The sequence below is a fragment of the Pelophylax lessonae genome, assembly GCF_965119305.1.
Source record: "Pelophylax lessonae genome assembly, chromosome: 4".
Taxonomy (NCBI): domain Eukaryota; kingdom Metazoa; phylum Chordata; class Amphibia; order Anura; family Ranidae; genus Pelophylax; species Pelophylax lessonae.
Window position 1 is genome coordinate 140,117,604 of NC_138771.1, and position 15,896 is coordinate 140,133,499.

General features: G+C 42.7%; 1 protein-coding gene across 1 annotated transcript in view; it reads left to right on the plus strand.

Moving 5' to 3' along the window:
• Positions 1–15,896, plus strand: part of KTI12 (KTI12 chromatin associated homolog) — a gene marked incomplete at its 3' end in the record, with an annotated part of 199,452 nt that overhangs the window by 36,664 nt on the left and 146,892 nt on the right. The window contains exon 3 of the mRNA XM_082253511.1: positions 6,579–6,630. Within this exon, the coding sequence (XP_082109637.1) occupies positions 6,579–6,630 (52 nt within the window). The remainder of the gene's footprint in view (positions 1–6,578; positions 6,631–15,896) is intronic.

Sequence of the window (15,896 nt, forward strand, 5' to 3'; positions counted from 1 at the left end):
CCCAGGGACAGGTATTCTTCCTTTGCTTGCACTTCCATTTTGCCTCTCCCTCAAAAGAGTGTTGTCCATCTAAGCCAAATCGAAGACACATCTGACCTTCCTGTGACAGTCACAATTTGTTTTGTAAATAATATGGAGTTGGATTTGAGGATGAAAATGGGGCCTTAGCTACTGACCAACAAAGTCAGAATTTGCATATCAAGTACTGAGGAGTTTGACATGTTTAGGTTGTACATTTGGGGGAAAGAAGTGTGTTAACTAAAGACCATTGGAGAGGCTATCTGCACATGCACTCCATGGCTTCATTCATTCCTAGGGGTATCTCTGTTTTTGTTATGAGACCTTTATCCCTAATCTATGTCAGCCATACAACTTCATTTTTTTTGGGGTGCCACATCCCTAAAAACACTATAGTCTGAAAACCCCAATGATGGGTGGGACTATTAAGGCATCACGAAAAGTTTTACAAGATAAAATACATCAATTGTATTATACAAAAGTTAAAAGAAGAACCAAAGGGCTCCTTTACATGAGAAATATAATAAAAGTGCAGCGCTAAAACCATATTAATATTGTGACCTCCAAATCCAGGTAAGACAAACAAGTCCTACAAGTCCTTTCAATAATGTTCCAAAGTGCTCAAGGAATGTGGTCAGCAAATGCACTAGGCACAGTGCATTAGAGGCAAGATAGCACCATCTCCTGATCACACTGTCTTTTACCATCAGATGTGGACCCTCACACAAGGAAGGTCAGACAAGCAGTATAAAAAGGAGTCCTGAACAGGGATCCAATGGGGAAGTATCATTATTACTCTCCTCTTATTCATGCACTTCTAATCAGCCGATGGTCTCATCTAGAGTTTCCCAGATGTTACAGGGAAAAGCGAGGGATGCGTAACCTAGTGTAGTATTTTTCATAAAAGTTAAAAAAACAATAAAGCAACGTGTCAGCGCTGCTTTTGCTAATTAAATCTCACAGATCTAACAAAACATATATACATTGTAAGTGCTGCAGTGAAATAAAGTGACTTAGTGCAATAGTGCCTGTAAACAATGTTGACAAAAATCAACCAATAAAGTGCTCGTCATGCAATCTTATTGGAGCATCACGAGCACTTTATGAACTTTACTGATGTGTGCAATTTATTGATTTTTGTGAACGTTGTTTACAGGCACTATTGCACTAAGTCACTTTATTTCACTGCAGCACTTACACTGCATATATGTTTTGTTAGATCTGTGAGATTTAATTAGCAAAAGCAGCGCTGACACGTTGCTTTATTATTTAAAGGCACAGGCACCTTTTGTCAGCAGCAGCTTGTAGGTTAATACACTTGTAGCACATTTATATACTCTCTCTCTAAGTTATCCATAAGCGCAAGGTCTTTTTTGGTTTTTATTTTTCATAAAGGGTTTATTGATAAAAAATGTTGCACTTCAATATTAGGGAACAATTCACTTCCTACAATCTTTCCTCTGATGCATTTTGCTGATCACATTCCTTGAGCACTTTGGAAATGGCTTTGGAAAATTCTTGAAAGGACTTGTTTGTCTTACCTGGAATTGGATGTCCTAATCTGATTTATTGTTTTAGTGCTGCACTTTTATTATATTTATTTTTTGATTTTGATATTTTGCCAGCAGGTATTTTAGCATTAATTTGTAATTGTCTTTTTTTAATGTTTTTGGAAATTCATGTATTTTACTACCTAGCGCAGCTGGTCATTTTATATTATATTACATGAGACACACAGTATAAAGTCAAATATCACGTCACGTGATTATCATGGAAAGACCCATCAATCCCCTAAAGGGGTTCCAAAGAGTCCCTAATTGGTGAATATTGTCCCAATGCCTTTTAACTTCAATCATCTTCTTCAGGGGGGTTGATAAAATGGGTAAAATACAATAATGCACCATATTATTATCCATCATATCAAGTTACACTCACAATATTGATGATTTAAACATGTAGCCATTTAAAGATGCCTTCACTCCACATCGATCACCCGAGCGAGCAGAGATGAGCACAAGGAATCTGAACAGCCCCTTTGCAAGACTGTATAGGTAAAAAAAATAAATAACAAATAACGAAGTATATACTAGATCACCCAAAGAAATTTAAAGGAGGTTCCACTCTAGTAGCATAAGGCCCCGTTCACATAGGGGCGACGCTACTTAGCAGCGCGCCGCGACCTCGGAGCGGCCGCCACGGACTTCATAACATTGAAGTCTATGGCGGTCGCCTCCTGGTCGCCCCAAAGAAGCTCCGGACCCTTTTTCTAAGTCGGAGCGACTTGTGTCGCTCCTACTAGAATGGGTCCGCAGCTTCCCTATGGGAGGCGACCTGTGAGGCGACCAGGTCGCCTCACAGGTCGCCCCAGTGTGAACGGGGACTAATAATAGAGCATAAGCTTACGTGTGCAAAATTGTGGCAAAGCTTTTAAGCCAAGGGGCAGTATGTGTGTATAAATAGATTCTCCGCCAAGGATCTGCAGAGCAAAAATGTTAAAAAAAAGAAAAAATCCCAAAGTAAACCTGGTCAAGACATAGAGACAACCTGACTGCCTAGAAGAAAATGTAGGAAAATACTTGGTAAAATCACCAAAGGACCGATTTGTTGTCCATAGCTAAAAACTGTTTACTAAACCAGAGGTACTAGATGCATAGCTAGTAGGTTGAGGGAGTAGATATGTCAGGCGAGAATAATTACCATGCTTATTAAAGAATTAAACCCTTTTCAATAGAATGAATGCTATGACCTTTATAAAACTTCAGTATTGTATATGACTAACATTCTATTATGGCATCTTCGAGCATTTTTAATAATGGGACTATAGGAGGGTCTAGAAATGTGCCAGGAATGTTTATTTTTTAATAATTTATTAATTAGATATTCTGATTTTATGTCAATTCATATTTTGATTAAATCTAAAGAAAAAAATAAATAAAAGTAGGCACAGGACAATGGTGGTTGCTAGGAGATGATGTGAGTGTGAAATGTCATTAACACGTGTGAAAAGCTGCGCATGAAATCATCTCTCATCTATTGCTGCACCCAGAACATATTTATTGAGCGAGTCGTGTAAATAAGATCTATATACTAACTAAATGCAGAATGAGTGTCCTTCAGTTCATAACAATTCTGCATACTCAATGAATCAGTCTCTTCCCCCATAGATCAGTAATTCAGTAAAACGCTAATGACTAGGCTCTTCCAGAATTTTCCATGTTAAATATAAGCACCACAGTAAAGCAGTTTTAACTTGTACAGTATAGCTGTGCTTTCTGCAACAAAAACAGTCCATTATAACCAGAAACAGACACACCAGTGTCTCCAAAAGAACAGTTTCTTCACAGAATAATGAACAATAAATCCACCTGCACCACAAAGTGACTTTAAATCCACTCCAAAATCCATTGCAACCTACCAGATAGTATGACCTCATATACAGTGCATCCAGAAAGTATACGCAGTACTTCACTTTTTCCACATTTTGTTTTGTTAGTCTTATTCCAAAATGGATTAAATTTAATTATTTTCCTCAAAATTCTACAAACAATACCCCAGAAGTTTGTTTGAAATCTTTGCCAATTTTTGAAAAAATTAAAAAAAAAAAAACAAAAAAAAATCACATGTATACAAGTATTTACAGCCTTTGCTCAGTACTTTGTTAAAACACAGTTGGCACTGATTAAAGCCTCAAGTCTTTTTGAGTATGATGCTACAAGCTTGGCACACCTGTTTTTGGGCAGTTTCTCCCATTCTTCTTTGCAGGACCTCTCAAGCTCCAGCAGGTTGGATGGGGAGCATTGGCGCACAGCCATTTTCAGATCCCCCTCAGAGATGTTTAATCTGGTTCAAGTCTGGGCTCTGGCTGGACCACTCAAGAACATTTATAGAGTTGTCTCATAGCCACTCCTTTGTTATCTTGGCTGTGTGCTTAGGGTCGTTGTACTGTTGGAAGATGAACTTTCGCCGCAGTCTGAGGTCCAGAGTGCTCTGTAGCAGGTTTTCATCAAGGATGTGTCTGTACGTTGCTGCATTTATCTGTCCCTCGATCCTGACTAGTCTCCCAGTTCCTGCCACTGAAAAACGTCCCCACAGCATAATGCTGCCACCACCATGCTTCACTGTAGGGGTGGTATTGGCCAGTTGATGAGCGGTGCCCAGTTTCCTCCAGACATGACACTTGCCATTCAGGCCAAAGAGTTCAAGCTTTGTTTCATCATACCAGATAATTTGTTTCTCATGGTCTGAGAGTCTTTAAGGTGCCTATTGGCAAACTCCAGGCAGGCTGTCATGTACTTTTTACTGAGGAGTGGCTTCTGTCTGGCCACTGTACCATACAGGCCTGATTGGTGGAGTGCTGGAGAGATGGTTGTTCTTCTGGAAGGTTCTCCTCTCTCCTCAGAGAAACACTGGAGCTCTGTCAGACAACCATCTGATTCTTGGTCACCTCCCTGACTAAGGCCCTTCTCCCCTGATTGCTCAGTTTGGCCGGACGGCAAGCTCTAGGAAGAGTCCTGGTGGTTCTAAACTTCTTCCACTTACGGATGATGGAGGCCACTGTGCTCATTGGGACCTGCAGAAATATTTCTGTGCCTCACACAATCTTGTTTCTGAGGTCTACAGACAATTCTTCGATTTCATGGCTTGGTTTGTGCTCTGACATGTACTGTTTACTGTGGGACCTTGTATAGACCGGTGCGTGCCTTTCCAAATTATGTTCAATCAACTGAATTTACCACAGGTGGACTCCAGGTTGTAGAAACATCTGAAGGATGATCAGTGGAAACAGGATGCACCTGAGCTCATGGCAAAGGCTGTGAATACTTATGTACGTGTGGTTTTTTTTGTTTATTTTTAATAAATTTGCAAATATTTCAAACAAACTTCTTTCACGTTGGTATTTTGGGGTATTGTTTGTAGAATTTTGAGGAAAATAATGAATTTAATCAATTTTGTATTAAGACTGTAACACAACAAAATGTGGAAAAAGTGAAGCGCTGTGAATACTTTCTGGATGCACTGTATACCATGAGATAAGCTGTTTAGGACAACCAGATACCAATCAACTTTTGGACCCAGGTTGAGATTCCTTCATCCGGTCACTGCAACCTTCAACGCAAGGAAAATAACTTTATCTCCAAGGATATGTGTATATTGTTGCTTTTTTTCTTTTTTGCAGGTAGCTATATTTGATTTGTTTTTTATTTCTAGCTAGGTTACTAAACTGATGAACTACTAAGTAAAAGAATAATCCTGGTGCTCATTGTAACCAACGGGTACTCCAAGTTGGTCCGCTTTTGTTCAGCTCGTACCGCAAGGCATCAAACATAAAAATCGGATGAGCACACACTGATAGCAATAAGATCCCTAAAGTTTTTTTTCTAAAAATCAAGAAAGTCCAAATAAAGCACATGGTAAAGGGTAACTGTTGACGCATTTTATGCTTAAAACATGTCAACACTTGCTCTGTGTGGTTTATTTTGGACATTTTGATTTTTGAAAATATTAACTTTAAAGATCTTATTGCTAGCACTGCGCAGTCATCCAGTTTTTATGTTTGATGACTGGTCTTCATCTGGTTAAGAGCAGTTGTACTGCTTTCCTTTGTGCTAACCTCGTGTATTTTATGTGTGAATAAGAGCCAGTGTTGCCCATAGAAACCGGTCTTCTTTTTTTATATCATTTTCAAGACAGCATACAAAAAATGCTAGTAATTATTATCCCATTATTCTTTTGCTATATAAATTCTATGTGTTAAAAGAACCATGTCATGGGAGAAACATTGAGTCTGCCAATGCTTTTGAAAATGCTAGCTCTTGTATTGACCCATTTCCTTGAATACCTTAAAGCGGTTGTATCCCCCCCCCCCCCCCAAAAAAAAAAAACCCTGCAGGACAATGGCATAATGTGCTAGTATGCATCGCATACTAGCACATTATGAAATACTTACCTTAGAACGAAGCCCCGATACGGTCGCCCGGACACTGCGGAGGCAGCTGACCTGTTCCCTCGGCGTCTCTTCCAGGTTCAGCGGCTCCGGCGCTGCGAGTGGCCGGAGCCGCGATGACGTCGCGATGACGTCACTCCCGCGCATGCACACGGGAGTTTACTTTCCGGCAACGACCTGTGAAGGAGCTCTGGAGGTCCGGCAAGATACGGTGGACCTGCAGAGTGCATGCGCTGTTAGTGTCAACTGTGCAGGTTTAGGAGATATTAATTTTACTGTACAGGTAAGCCTTATTATAGGCTTACCTGTAGGTAAAAGTTAAAAAGCAGAGTATACTACAGCTTTACGTCAACAACCTGGAACAAGTATGCAAATTGAATTTTCCTGATCTGCAGTATTAAAGCAACAGGATCAGCATAACAGCTAAGCAACCAGCATTTTCACAAAATGGTCAATAAATGACAGTCACCGTATTTCTATCCAATTAGATTGTATTTAAAACCATATTTTATACTTTTGGATACTTATATTGTCCCTTGCCAAGGTTTGTTAGATACTTAACGTTGATTACGTTTTACCCTTTTATCCTAATGGGAATTTTTTTTTTCTTTTGCAGATTCCAGGAAGGAGAAGGATTTACGGGGAGCTTTAAGAGCGGAAGTGGAAAGGTTACTTAACAAAACTTTACATTTTAATGGGTGACTAATGAATATTTGGGGCATTGCTCACAGAAGCCAATCAATTTTATCTGTCAAATGAAACGCATTCCCTGAAATTTTTAAAATGTCAGTGCCTTGAAAAAGCATTTATACCCCTAGAAATTTTCCAGAATTTGTCATGTTACAACCAAAAATATTAATGTATTTTATTGGGATTAAATGTGATAGACCAACACAAAAGTAGCACATAATTGTAAAGTGGAAGAAAAATCTTCTAAATTGTTTCCAAAATTTTTTACAAATATCTGAAAAATGTGGTGTGCATTTGTATTCAGTCCCCTTTACTCTGATACCCCCTAACTAAAATCTAGTGGAATTAATTGCCTTCAGAAGTCCCCTAATTAGTAAATAGCCCACCTGTGTGTAATTTAATCTCAGTATAAATACAGCTGTTCTGTGAAGTCTTCAGAGGTTTGTTAGAGAACCTTAAGGGCCCTTTCACACACTCCGTCCGTCGGACGGACTCTGTTTTTCTCAGCGGGGGATCGATCCGCCTATCCCCCGCTGAGCAGGAGGATGACAGCTGTTCTCCGCGCTGTGTGCGGAGACACAGCTGTCAGGTCCCCATGCATCTCTATGGGGGAATCGGATGGGAACGGAGCGTTGGTCCGTTCTCATCCAATCCCATCCGATCCGCTGGACGGATGGAAAATAGAGTTTCCGTCCAGATTTGACGGATTGGATCGGATGTCAGGATGTCAATGGACATGTCTCTGCTGACATCCGATGCCCCATAGGGATGCATGGGGGGACCGTTCAGAACCACCAAAAAAATGGATCTTAACTGTCCGCCTGTGTGAAAGAGCCCTAATAAACAAACCCTATCAAGAAGGCCAAGGAAAACACCAGACAGGTTTAGGATAAAGTTGTAGAGAAGTTTTAAAGCAGGTTTAGATTATAAAAAATATCCCAAGCTTTGAACATCTCATGGAGCACTGTTCAATCCATCATCCGAAGATGGAAAGAGTATGGCACAACTGCAATCCTACCAAGACATGGCCGTCCACCTAAACTGATAGGCTGGGCAAGGAGAGAATTAATCAGAGAAGCAGCCAAGAGGCCCATGGTAACTCTGGAGGAGCTGCAGAGATCCACAGCTCAGGTGTCTGTCCACAGAACTGTTAATCGTGCATTCCACAAATCTAGCCTTTATGGAAAAGTGGCAAGAAGAAAGCCATTGTTTAAAGCCATAAGAAGTCCTGTTTGCATTTTGCGAGAATCTATGTGGGGGACACAGCAAATGTGGAAGAAAGGGCTCTGGTCAGATGAGACCAAAATTGAACTTTTTGGCCTAAAAGCAAAACACTATATGTGGTGGAAAACAAACACTGCACATCACCCTGAACACACCATCTGCACCATCAAACATGGTGGCAGCATAATGTTATTGGGATGCTTTTCTTCAGCAGTGACAGGGAAGCTGGTCCGAGTTGATGGGAAGATGGAAGGAGTTTAACACAGCGTAATCTTGGAAGAAATCCTGTTTCGCCTGCAAAAGACTTGAGACTGTCCAGCAGGGCAATGACCCTAAACATACAGCCAGAACTACAAAGGAATGGTTTACATCAAAGCAATATTCATGTGTTAGAATGTCCCAGCCAAAGTCCAGACCTAAATCCAATTGAGAATCTGTGGCAAGACTTGAAAATTGCTGTTCGCAGACGCTCTCCATCCAATCTGACAGAGCTTGAGCTATTTTGCAAAGAAGAATGGGCAAAAATCTTTCTTGATGTGCAAAGCTGGTAGAGGCATACCTAAAAAGACTTGCAGCTGTAATTGCAGTGAAAGGTTTTTCTACAAAGTATTGACTCAGGGGGGCTAAATAAAAATGCACGCCACACTTTTCAGATATTTGCAGTATTTGTAAAAAATTTTGAAAAACATTTATCATTTTCCTTCCACTTCACAATTCTTTGCCAATTTGTGTTGGTCTATCACATACAATCCCAATAAAATACATTTACGTTTTTGGTTGTAAGAAAATGTGGAAAATTTCAAGGGATATGAATACTTTTTCAAGGTACTGTAAATACTCTTTAGAATTCTCCTATGGCTTCACACTGCAAATGTCTGGCTGTGAAAAATGAATGTACCTGTTAGATATGGGTACATGGTTTTGTTGTATGGTGGGTGGTGGCACTGAGGCCAAAGTGTCCTTACTAGTTTTAAAGCAGGGTTCCCCCCCCCCCCCGACCCCCTCCCTCAATTTAAAGTCAGTAGCTAAAAATACTGTAGCTGCTGACTTTTCGTATTAGGGTACTTTCTTGTTCAGGCATCCAGAGATGTCCTCACCCGAGTCAATAATGGGAGCTTCCTACTTTCCATGCGCGAATCGCGTTGCTCTCACTTCACCGCCCCCCCACAACAAAAAAAACATGTGGCAGCGGAGAGGGGAGGAGGCGGACAAGTGGAGCTTCCCCTTTTCTTTCCTACAGCCCAGCCGAGAGAACACAGTAATTACTGCCAGCGGCTATAGTTGTACCAAAGTTGATCGATCTAACAACTTGGATATAATCAGCCTGAATATACATGGTTACAATCTCAGCCTGTCCCTGCTGAGCCGGCTCAGATTCAAACCATCTATGGCTTGCTTTAGCCCATTTCCTCAACCAGCTGTACAACAGTATTGATTGGTTGTTAAGAGGCTATGGGTTTTGCAGCCCACAGTGTCAGAACAACCAATGACTCATCAGCATCCCCATTTAACTGCCGGTATATTTCCAGATTAACAATTTCATAGACCACAGACATGATATGGCTTCCTCAGAAGGGGTAATGTGTCTCATTTACCTCGTAAGACAGTGGTGTTTGCTATCTAACAGATCATTCCTTTATCGTACATTCAGGTAGATGCTTGTCATTATCATAACCAGGATAATGTGTAAAGTTTGAGAGCAGTTTCAAGTCAAGTAAAGATTTCAAATGTATATAACTTCTAAATGGTTTTACCCTTACGACCAGGATACATTAGAACCTGTTAAAGGATTAGTCCACCCGAAAACTAAAATCCCTGCATCTCTAGATCTCCACGTTCTTACACTAACCTATCTAGCCCTGTAAAGAAAAAAAAAAAAATCTGTGTACTTTCCTTTTTTGAAGCCGTTTCCGACCCGATCTCCAGAGGCGGAAGCTATGCAGAGGACACGGCCGACAATGGCTGTGAAATGAATAGGCTGTGACGTCACCCAAAGAGTTACTATGGGGCTTCCATTGTCAGCGGTGTTTTTGCACCCGCCTAGACAGAGAAGCCGCGGCTGACAGTTCAGTGTGGGATCGGGTTGAATTGGCTTCAAAAAAGGTAAGTATACTGATTTTTCTTTACATAGATAGGTTTGTGTTAGAACGTGGAGATCTATAGATGCAGAGATTTTAGTGTTAGGGTGGACTTATCCTTTAAGGACTCTGCTAAAGTTTTTAAGACCTGGTCCTTTAATCTTTGCTGATTATATTTAACCAATAAAATACTTTATACTTGTATAGAAAATGTGTATAGCAGCAGGTATTCAGCAAACCAGTCAGAAACTGCTGAGAGATTGCTATAAGCCAGGGGTCCTCAAACTTTTTAAACACGGGGCCAGTTCACGGTCCCTCAGACACTGGGGGCTGGATTATAGTTTGAAAAAAATATGAACGAATTCCAATGTGCATATTTTTTATTGTTTTATTTATAAAGTGGCGGCTGGTGCTCAGAATTTTTGGGGGGGCGCAAACAGAAAAATGTAATAGGCATTGCTTTGCGGCAAAAAACGCTGTAAAAAATTGCTTGACTTTGAGGTCACAAAAGTGTGAAAGGGGCCTTTAGTAATCAAGGTATAGTGTGCCCCCTTTCAATGCAGAGAGACCACATCGTGCCCCCTTTCAATGCAGAGAGACCACATCGTGCCCCCTTTCAATGCAGAGAGACCAGCGTGCCCCCTTTCAATGCAGAGAGACCAGCGTGCCCCCTTTCAATGCAGAGAGACCAGCGTGCCCCCTTTCAATGCAGAGAGACCAGCGTGCCCCCTTTCAATGCAGAGAGACCAGCGTGCCCCCTTTCAATGCAGAGAGACCAGCGTGCCCCCTCTCAATGCAGAGACCAGCGTGCCCCCTCTCAATGCAGAGAGACCAGCGTGCCCCCTCTCAATGCAGAGAGACCAGCGTGCCCCCTCTCAATGCAGAGAGACCAGCGTGCCCCCTCTCAATGCAGAGAGACCAGCGTGCCCCCTCTCAATGCAGAGAGACCAGCGTGCCCCCTCTCAATGCAGAGAGACCAGCGTGCCCCCCTTAATGCAGAGACCAGCGTGCCCCCCTTAATGCAGAGACCAGCGTGCCCCCTTCAATGCAGAGACCATCGTGCCCCCTTTCAATGCAGAGTGACCAGCGTGCCCCCTTTCAATGCAGAGTGACCAGCGTGCCCCCTTTCAATGCAGAGTGACCAGCGTGCCCCCTTTCAATGCAGAGTGACCAGCGTGCCCCCTTTCAATGCAGAGTGACCAGCGTGCCCCCTTTCAATGCAGAGTGATCAGCGTGCCCCCAGTCAATGCAGAGACCATTGTGCCGTACCCCCTTCAATGCAGAGAGACCAGTCAGTGCATTTACCTGCAGCAGCGGCTTCTCCTGTGCCCCCCGGCGTCTCCTTGAGTCCTCCCGCCTCCTCCTCGGCCACTGGCATGAGCTCGCCTTTCGGCCAATCAGGAAGCGGGTCTCAGACAGGAGGAGGATCCGTGTGACAATAGCGAATTTTCATTTGCTTTTGTCAGACAAATGGGTGGGCTAGGGCGCAGTGCTCTGCGCCCCGTGTCCACCCTTTTCTGAAGCCTATTAGAGCCTCTGGCTCTAATTAGGTGATTCATGAAAAAAAAAGAAAACATGAATGATACATCCCCGCCGGTGGGCCGGGTGCAGGACCCTGGCGGGCCGCATGCGGCCCGCGGGCCGTAGTTTCAGGGCCTCTGCTATAATCAGTATTGTCAGTTTTGAGCCAGGGATGCAGTCACTGGTGGGACCCTCTATTTTAAAGAAAATGGTATTAACAGTAATGGATGGCATGAGCACAGTGCTTGTATATTGCCAAAAGCTTTTTGTACAGCCTGCAGGAGCTTAGGGATGACATGGGTAATAAACTAAAAACCTACATAAATACAGCAAAAGCACTCTAACATAAAATAGGTAAAAGACCGATTTAAAGGAGTTGTAAAGTCAGAAGGTTTTTATCTTAATGCATTATATGCATTAAGATAAACCTTCTGTATGTAGCAGCCTCCCCAGCACCCTTAATACTTACCTGAACCCTAACATGTATAGCTTGGAAGAAAGAAGAGACAGAGGGGATATGATAGAAACTTTTAAATACATAAAGGGAATCAACTCGGTAAAGGAGGAGAGCATATTTAAAAGAAGAAAAACTACCACAAGAGGACACAGTTTTAAATTAGAGGGGCAAAGGTTTAAAAGTAATATGAGGAAGTATTACTTTACTGAGAGAGTAGTGGATGCATGGAATAACCTTCCTGCAGAAGTGGTAGCTGCAAATACAGTGAAGGAGTTTAAGCATGCATGGGATAGGCATAAGGCTATCCTTCATATAAGATAGGGCCAGGGACTATTCATAGGATTCAGATATATTGGGCAGACTAGATGGGCCAAATGGTTCTTATCTGCCGACACATTCTATGTTTCTATCACTGTCCAGCGATGTCCACGAGTCCCTCAGCCGTCTGGGACTCTCCCTCCTGACTGGCTGGGACACAGCAGTGGCGCAATTGGCTCCCGCAGCTGTCAGTCAAAGTCAGTCAGCCAATCGGGAGAGAGAGGGGCGGGGCCGAGCAGCAGCTCCATGTCTGAATGGACAGAGCTGCAGCTCGTCTTGGATGCCCTCATAGCAAGTTGCTTGCTGTGGGGGCACTCAATAGGAGGAAGGGATCAGGAGCTGCAAAGAGGGACCCACCTGAGAAGAAGAGGATCCAGGCTGCTCTGTGCAAATTCACTGCAACAGAGCAGGTAAGTATAACATGTTTTTTATCCACTTGCCGACCGCCGCACGACTATCTACGTCGGCGGTCAGCCCCTCACAGGCAAAGCGACGTAGGTCTACGTCGCTAGCATGTGAGGGTCTAGGGAGTGAGCGCGCGCCGCCGGAGGCGCGCTCCTGCGCGGTCACGGACCCCCCCCCGCGTGTGTGACCGGCGGACCCGATGTCCGCCGGTCACTCTGCAATCGTCGGGGGAGAGGGAGAAAGTCAGGCGGCTTGTGTAAACAAGCTGCCTGTCATACTCCCCTGTGTATGAAGGATGATCATACGGTTCTACTATGTAGAACCGTTGATCACCGTTCATACAGCTGAAGCCACAGCCAATCACAGTAGAAAGCACGCCCCTAGGGACACACACAGCCCCTCCCTTTCAAAAAAAGTTAACCCCTTCACTGCCAGTGTATTTTTACAGTAACAGTGCATATGTATAGCACCGATTACTGTAGAAATGTCACTGGTAACCCCAAAAATGTCAGTCAAGGGTCCGATCTGTCCGCCGCAATGTCGCAGTACCGCAAAAAAAATCGCAGATCGCCGCCATTAAGCGTTAAAAAAAAAAACAACAAAAATGACAAAAATATTTCCCTTTGTTAGTAAACGCGATAACTTTTGCGAAAACCAATCAAAATACGCTTTTGCGATTTTTTTTTTTTTTTTTTTTTTTTTTTACCAAACATAGGTAGCATAAAACAAATTGGCCGAAAATGTTAAAAAATTTTGATTTTTACATTTTTTTGGGGGGGGAATTTCATATAAAAAAATGTGAAAAATATTGCTATTTTTGCAAAATTTACGCTCTTATTTTGTTTATAGCGCACGATCAAAAAATCGCACAGGTGATCAAATACCACCAAAAGAAAGCTCTATTTGTGGGAAAAAAAGGATGCCAAATTCGTTTAGATACAGCGTCGCACGACCGCGCAATTGTCCGTTAAAGTCACGCAGTGCCGAATCGCAAAATACCCCCTGGTCAGGAAGGGGGTAAAATCTTCCGGGGCTTAAGTGGTTATAAAAAAAAAAAAAAACACAATATTTTACAATCACTTTAATATACAATGAATTGGAAACACTCACAAGCATATAAATCATACGATTTATTGATGTGTTCATTAGATCAGTGGTCCTCAACGGTCCTCGGGGCCCACTATCAGGCCAGGTTTGCAAGATAACTAAATTACATCACAGGAGATCTAATTTGCTGCTCAGTGATTGTAGTTTTCTAGGCTGCATCTCTCCAAGGTAATACTTAAAATCTGGCCTGTTCGTGGGCCCCGAGGACCGGAGTTGAGGACCACTGCATTAGATGACTTGCTATAATCTACCATTCTCACATGGAAGTCTAGTCAGCAAGTAGTTTAATCCATCATGTAATTTAAAGAATATGTGAACCCAACATTTCATATTCCTGATATGTGCCTGCTGTACTATGTGCTTGTATGAAAAAAAATAAATGTGTGTGTATATATTAGGGATCGCCCGATATCCTTTTTTCAAGGCCAATAACGACAACGGTTTTCCAGCCACCCTTCAGGCCGATATTAGGTGCCCGTATTATGCACATTTACACTTTTTTTTTTATTTTTACACTGTCCTCTTAATAATTTTTTTTTTTGATCACCTTTATTGCTGTCACAAGGAATGTAAACATTGTGACACTAATAGGCAGTGACAGGTACTCTTTATGGAGGGATCTGGGTCCAAAAGACCCCAAACCCCACCTCTGCAATTAAAAGCATTCAAAATGCCAAGTTTGGCTGTTTTGAATGCTGTAATTTTTTTAAAATCTGGCACCTTTTTGATGTCATGACCTCGCTTCCAGGTTTTTACATGGAAGGCCAGCGGGCAGACATGTTGGCTGGTCGCTCGGGTCTCTTAGTGGGACGATAGATCTGGAAAAGCCACGGGAGGGGGGGAGGGGGGACGATTGTAATGACAATCAAACGGCTGCTCAGCCTCATTGGTTATCATTACAAGAAATTCAACCGTCGGCTCTGAACAACGGTCCTGGGGTGATGCCTCTAGCTGCAGGCATCACTCTGGTACAACCGCTTGAAATATCGGTCATATGGGCAAGTTTGTGGACGATACTTTAAAAAAAATGTATATCCGATAATTGGCCCCACCGATAATCGTCGATTCCTAGTGTGTGTGTGTGTATAAATATATATATATTTTATGGACAGCTTACACACAGAGTCTGCAAGAGCCCTGCATTGCACCCACGATCTGCTGATCATGGTGCATTGCTTTACAGGCTCCCAATAAAAAAAAAAAATAAATGCACATTTTTTTTTACCTGCAAAAAAATGTGTATGGTTTTAAAGGTGAATTTATCCTTTAAAAATGCTAGTTGCCTGTTTAATACTGTTTCAATGACTAACTTGAATGTTTTATGGAGTTCTGCCTAAGTCTAGGTCAGAAGCCACAGATGGCTGGACAACTTTCATTTTCAAAAGGATGTTGGCAAGACAGTTAAGGGGATGCACATCATGGATTACTATTTTCTGCTTTAAAGGGATAATCCTAAATAAACTGGCTGCTTGAAAACTATTTACCCATATTGCTTGTAATGATCTTGAATTTCTTCATAGGTGGGGCTAAGTGCCGGTTCACACTTCTGCGGATGCGCTGATCGCATGTAATTTGGAGCGCACTGCTCCTTCATTACATGCGATCTCCTGTGTGGATGCGAATTCAGCCATGCACTTTGTATGGCTGAATTCGCAGCGCATCCGCAGCAAACACGCACAGGAGGCATTTTTTTAGCCGCCTCAGAATCGGATCGCACAGTGGTTCACACTTGTGCGATCCGATCCTGTGCGTACTGTCAGATCGCACTGCGATATGCGATCAAACTGGGGGTGTCGTTAACATTTAATTGACACCCCCTGCGTATCGCATATGGCAGTGTGAACTGCCAGATGTGCGGATGCGATGCGGGAACAGGCTGCATATTCGCAGCGTTCCCGCATCGCAGAAGTGTGAACCGGCACTTAAAGTGATTCTAAATGCTCACTTTTTATTTTTAACAAATAACAAACCTGCTGTACTTACCTGTTCTGTGCAATGGTTTTGCACAGAGTAGCCCTGATCCTTGGGTTCTCAGTTTTTTCTCCGGTTCCCCGCTGGATTTAATGCATGCTTGCTCCCAGGTCGGCTATGTGTGTCTATAAGACACACCGGACGTGGCTCGGGCACACCCTCT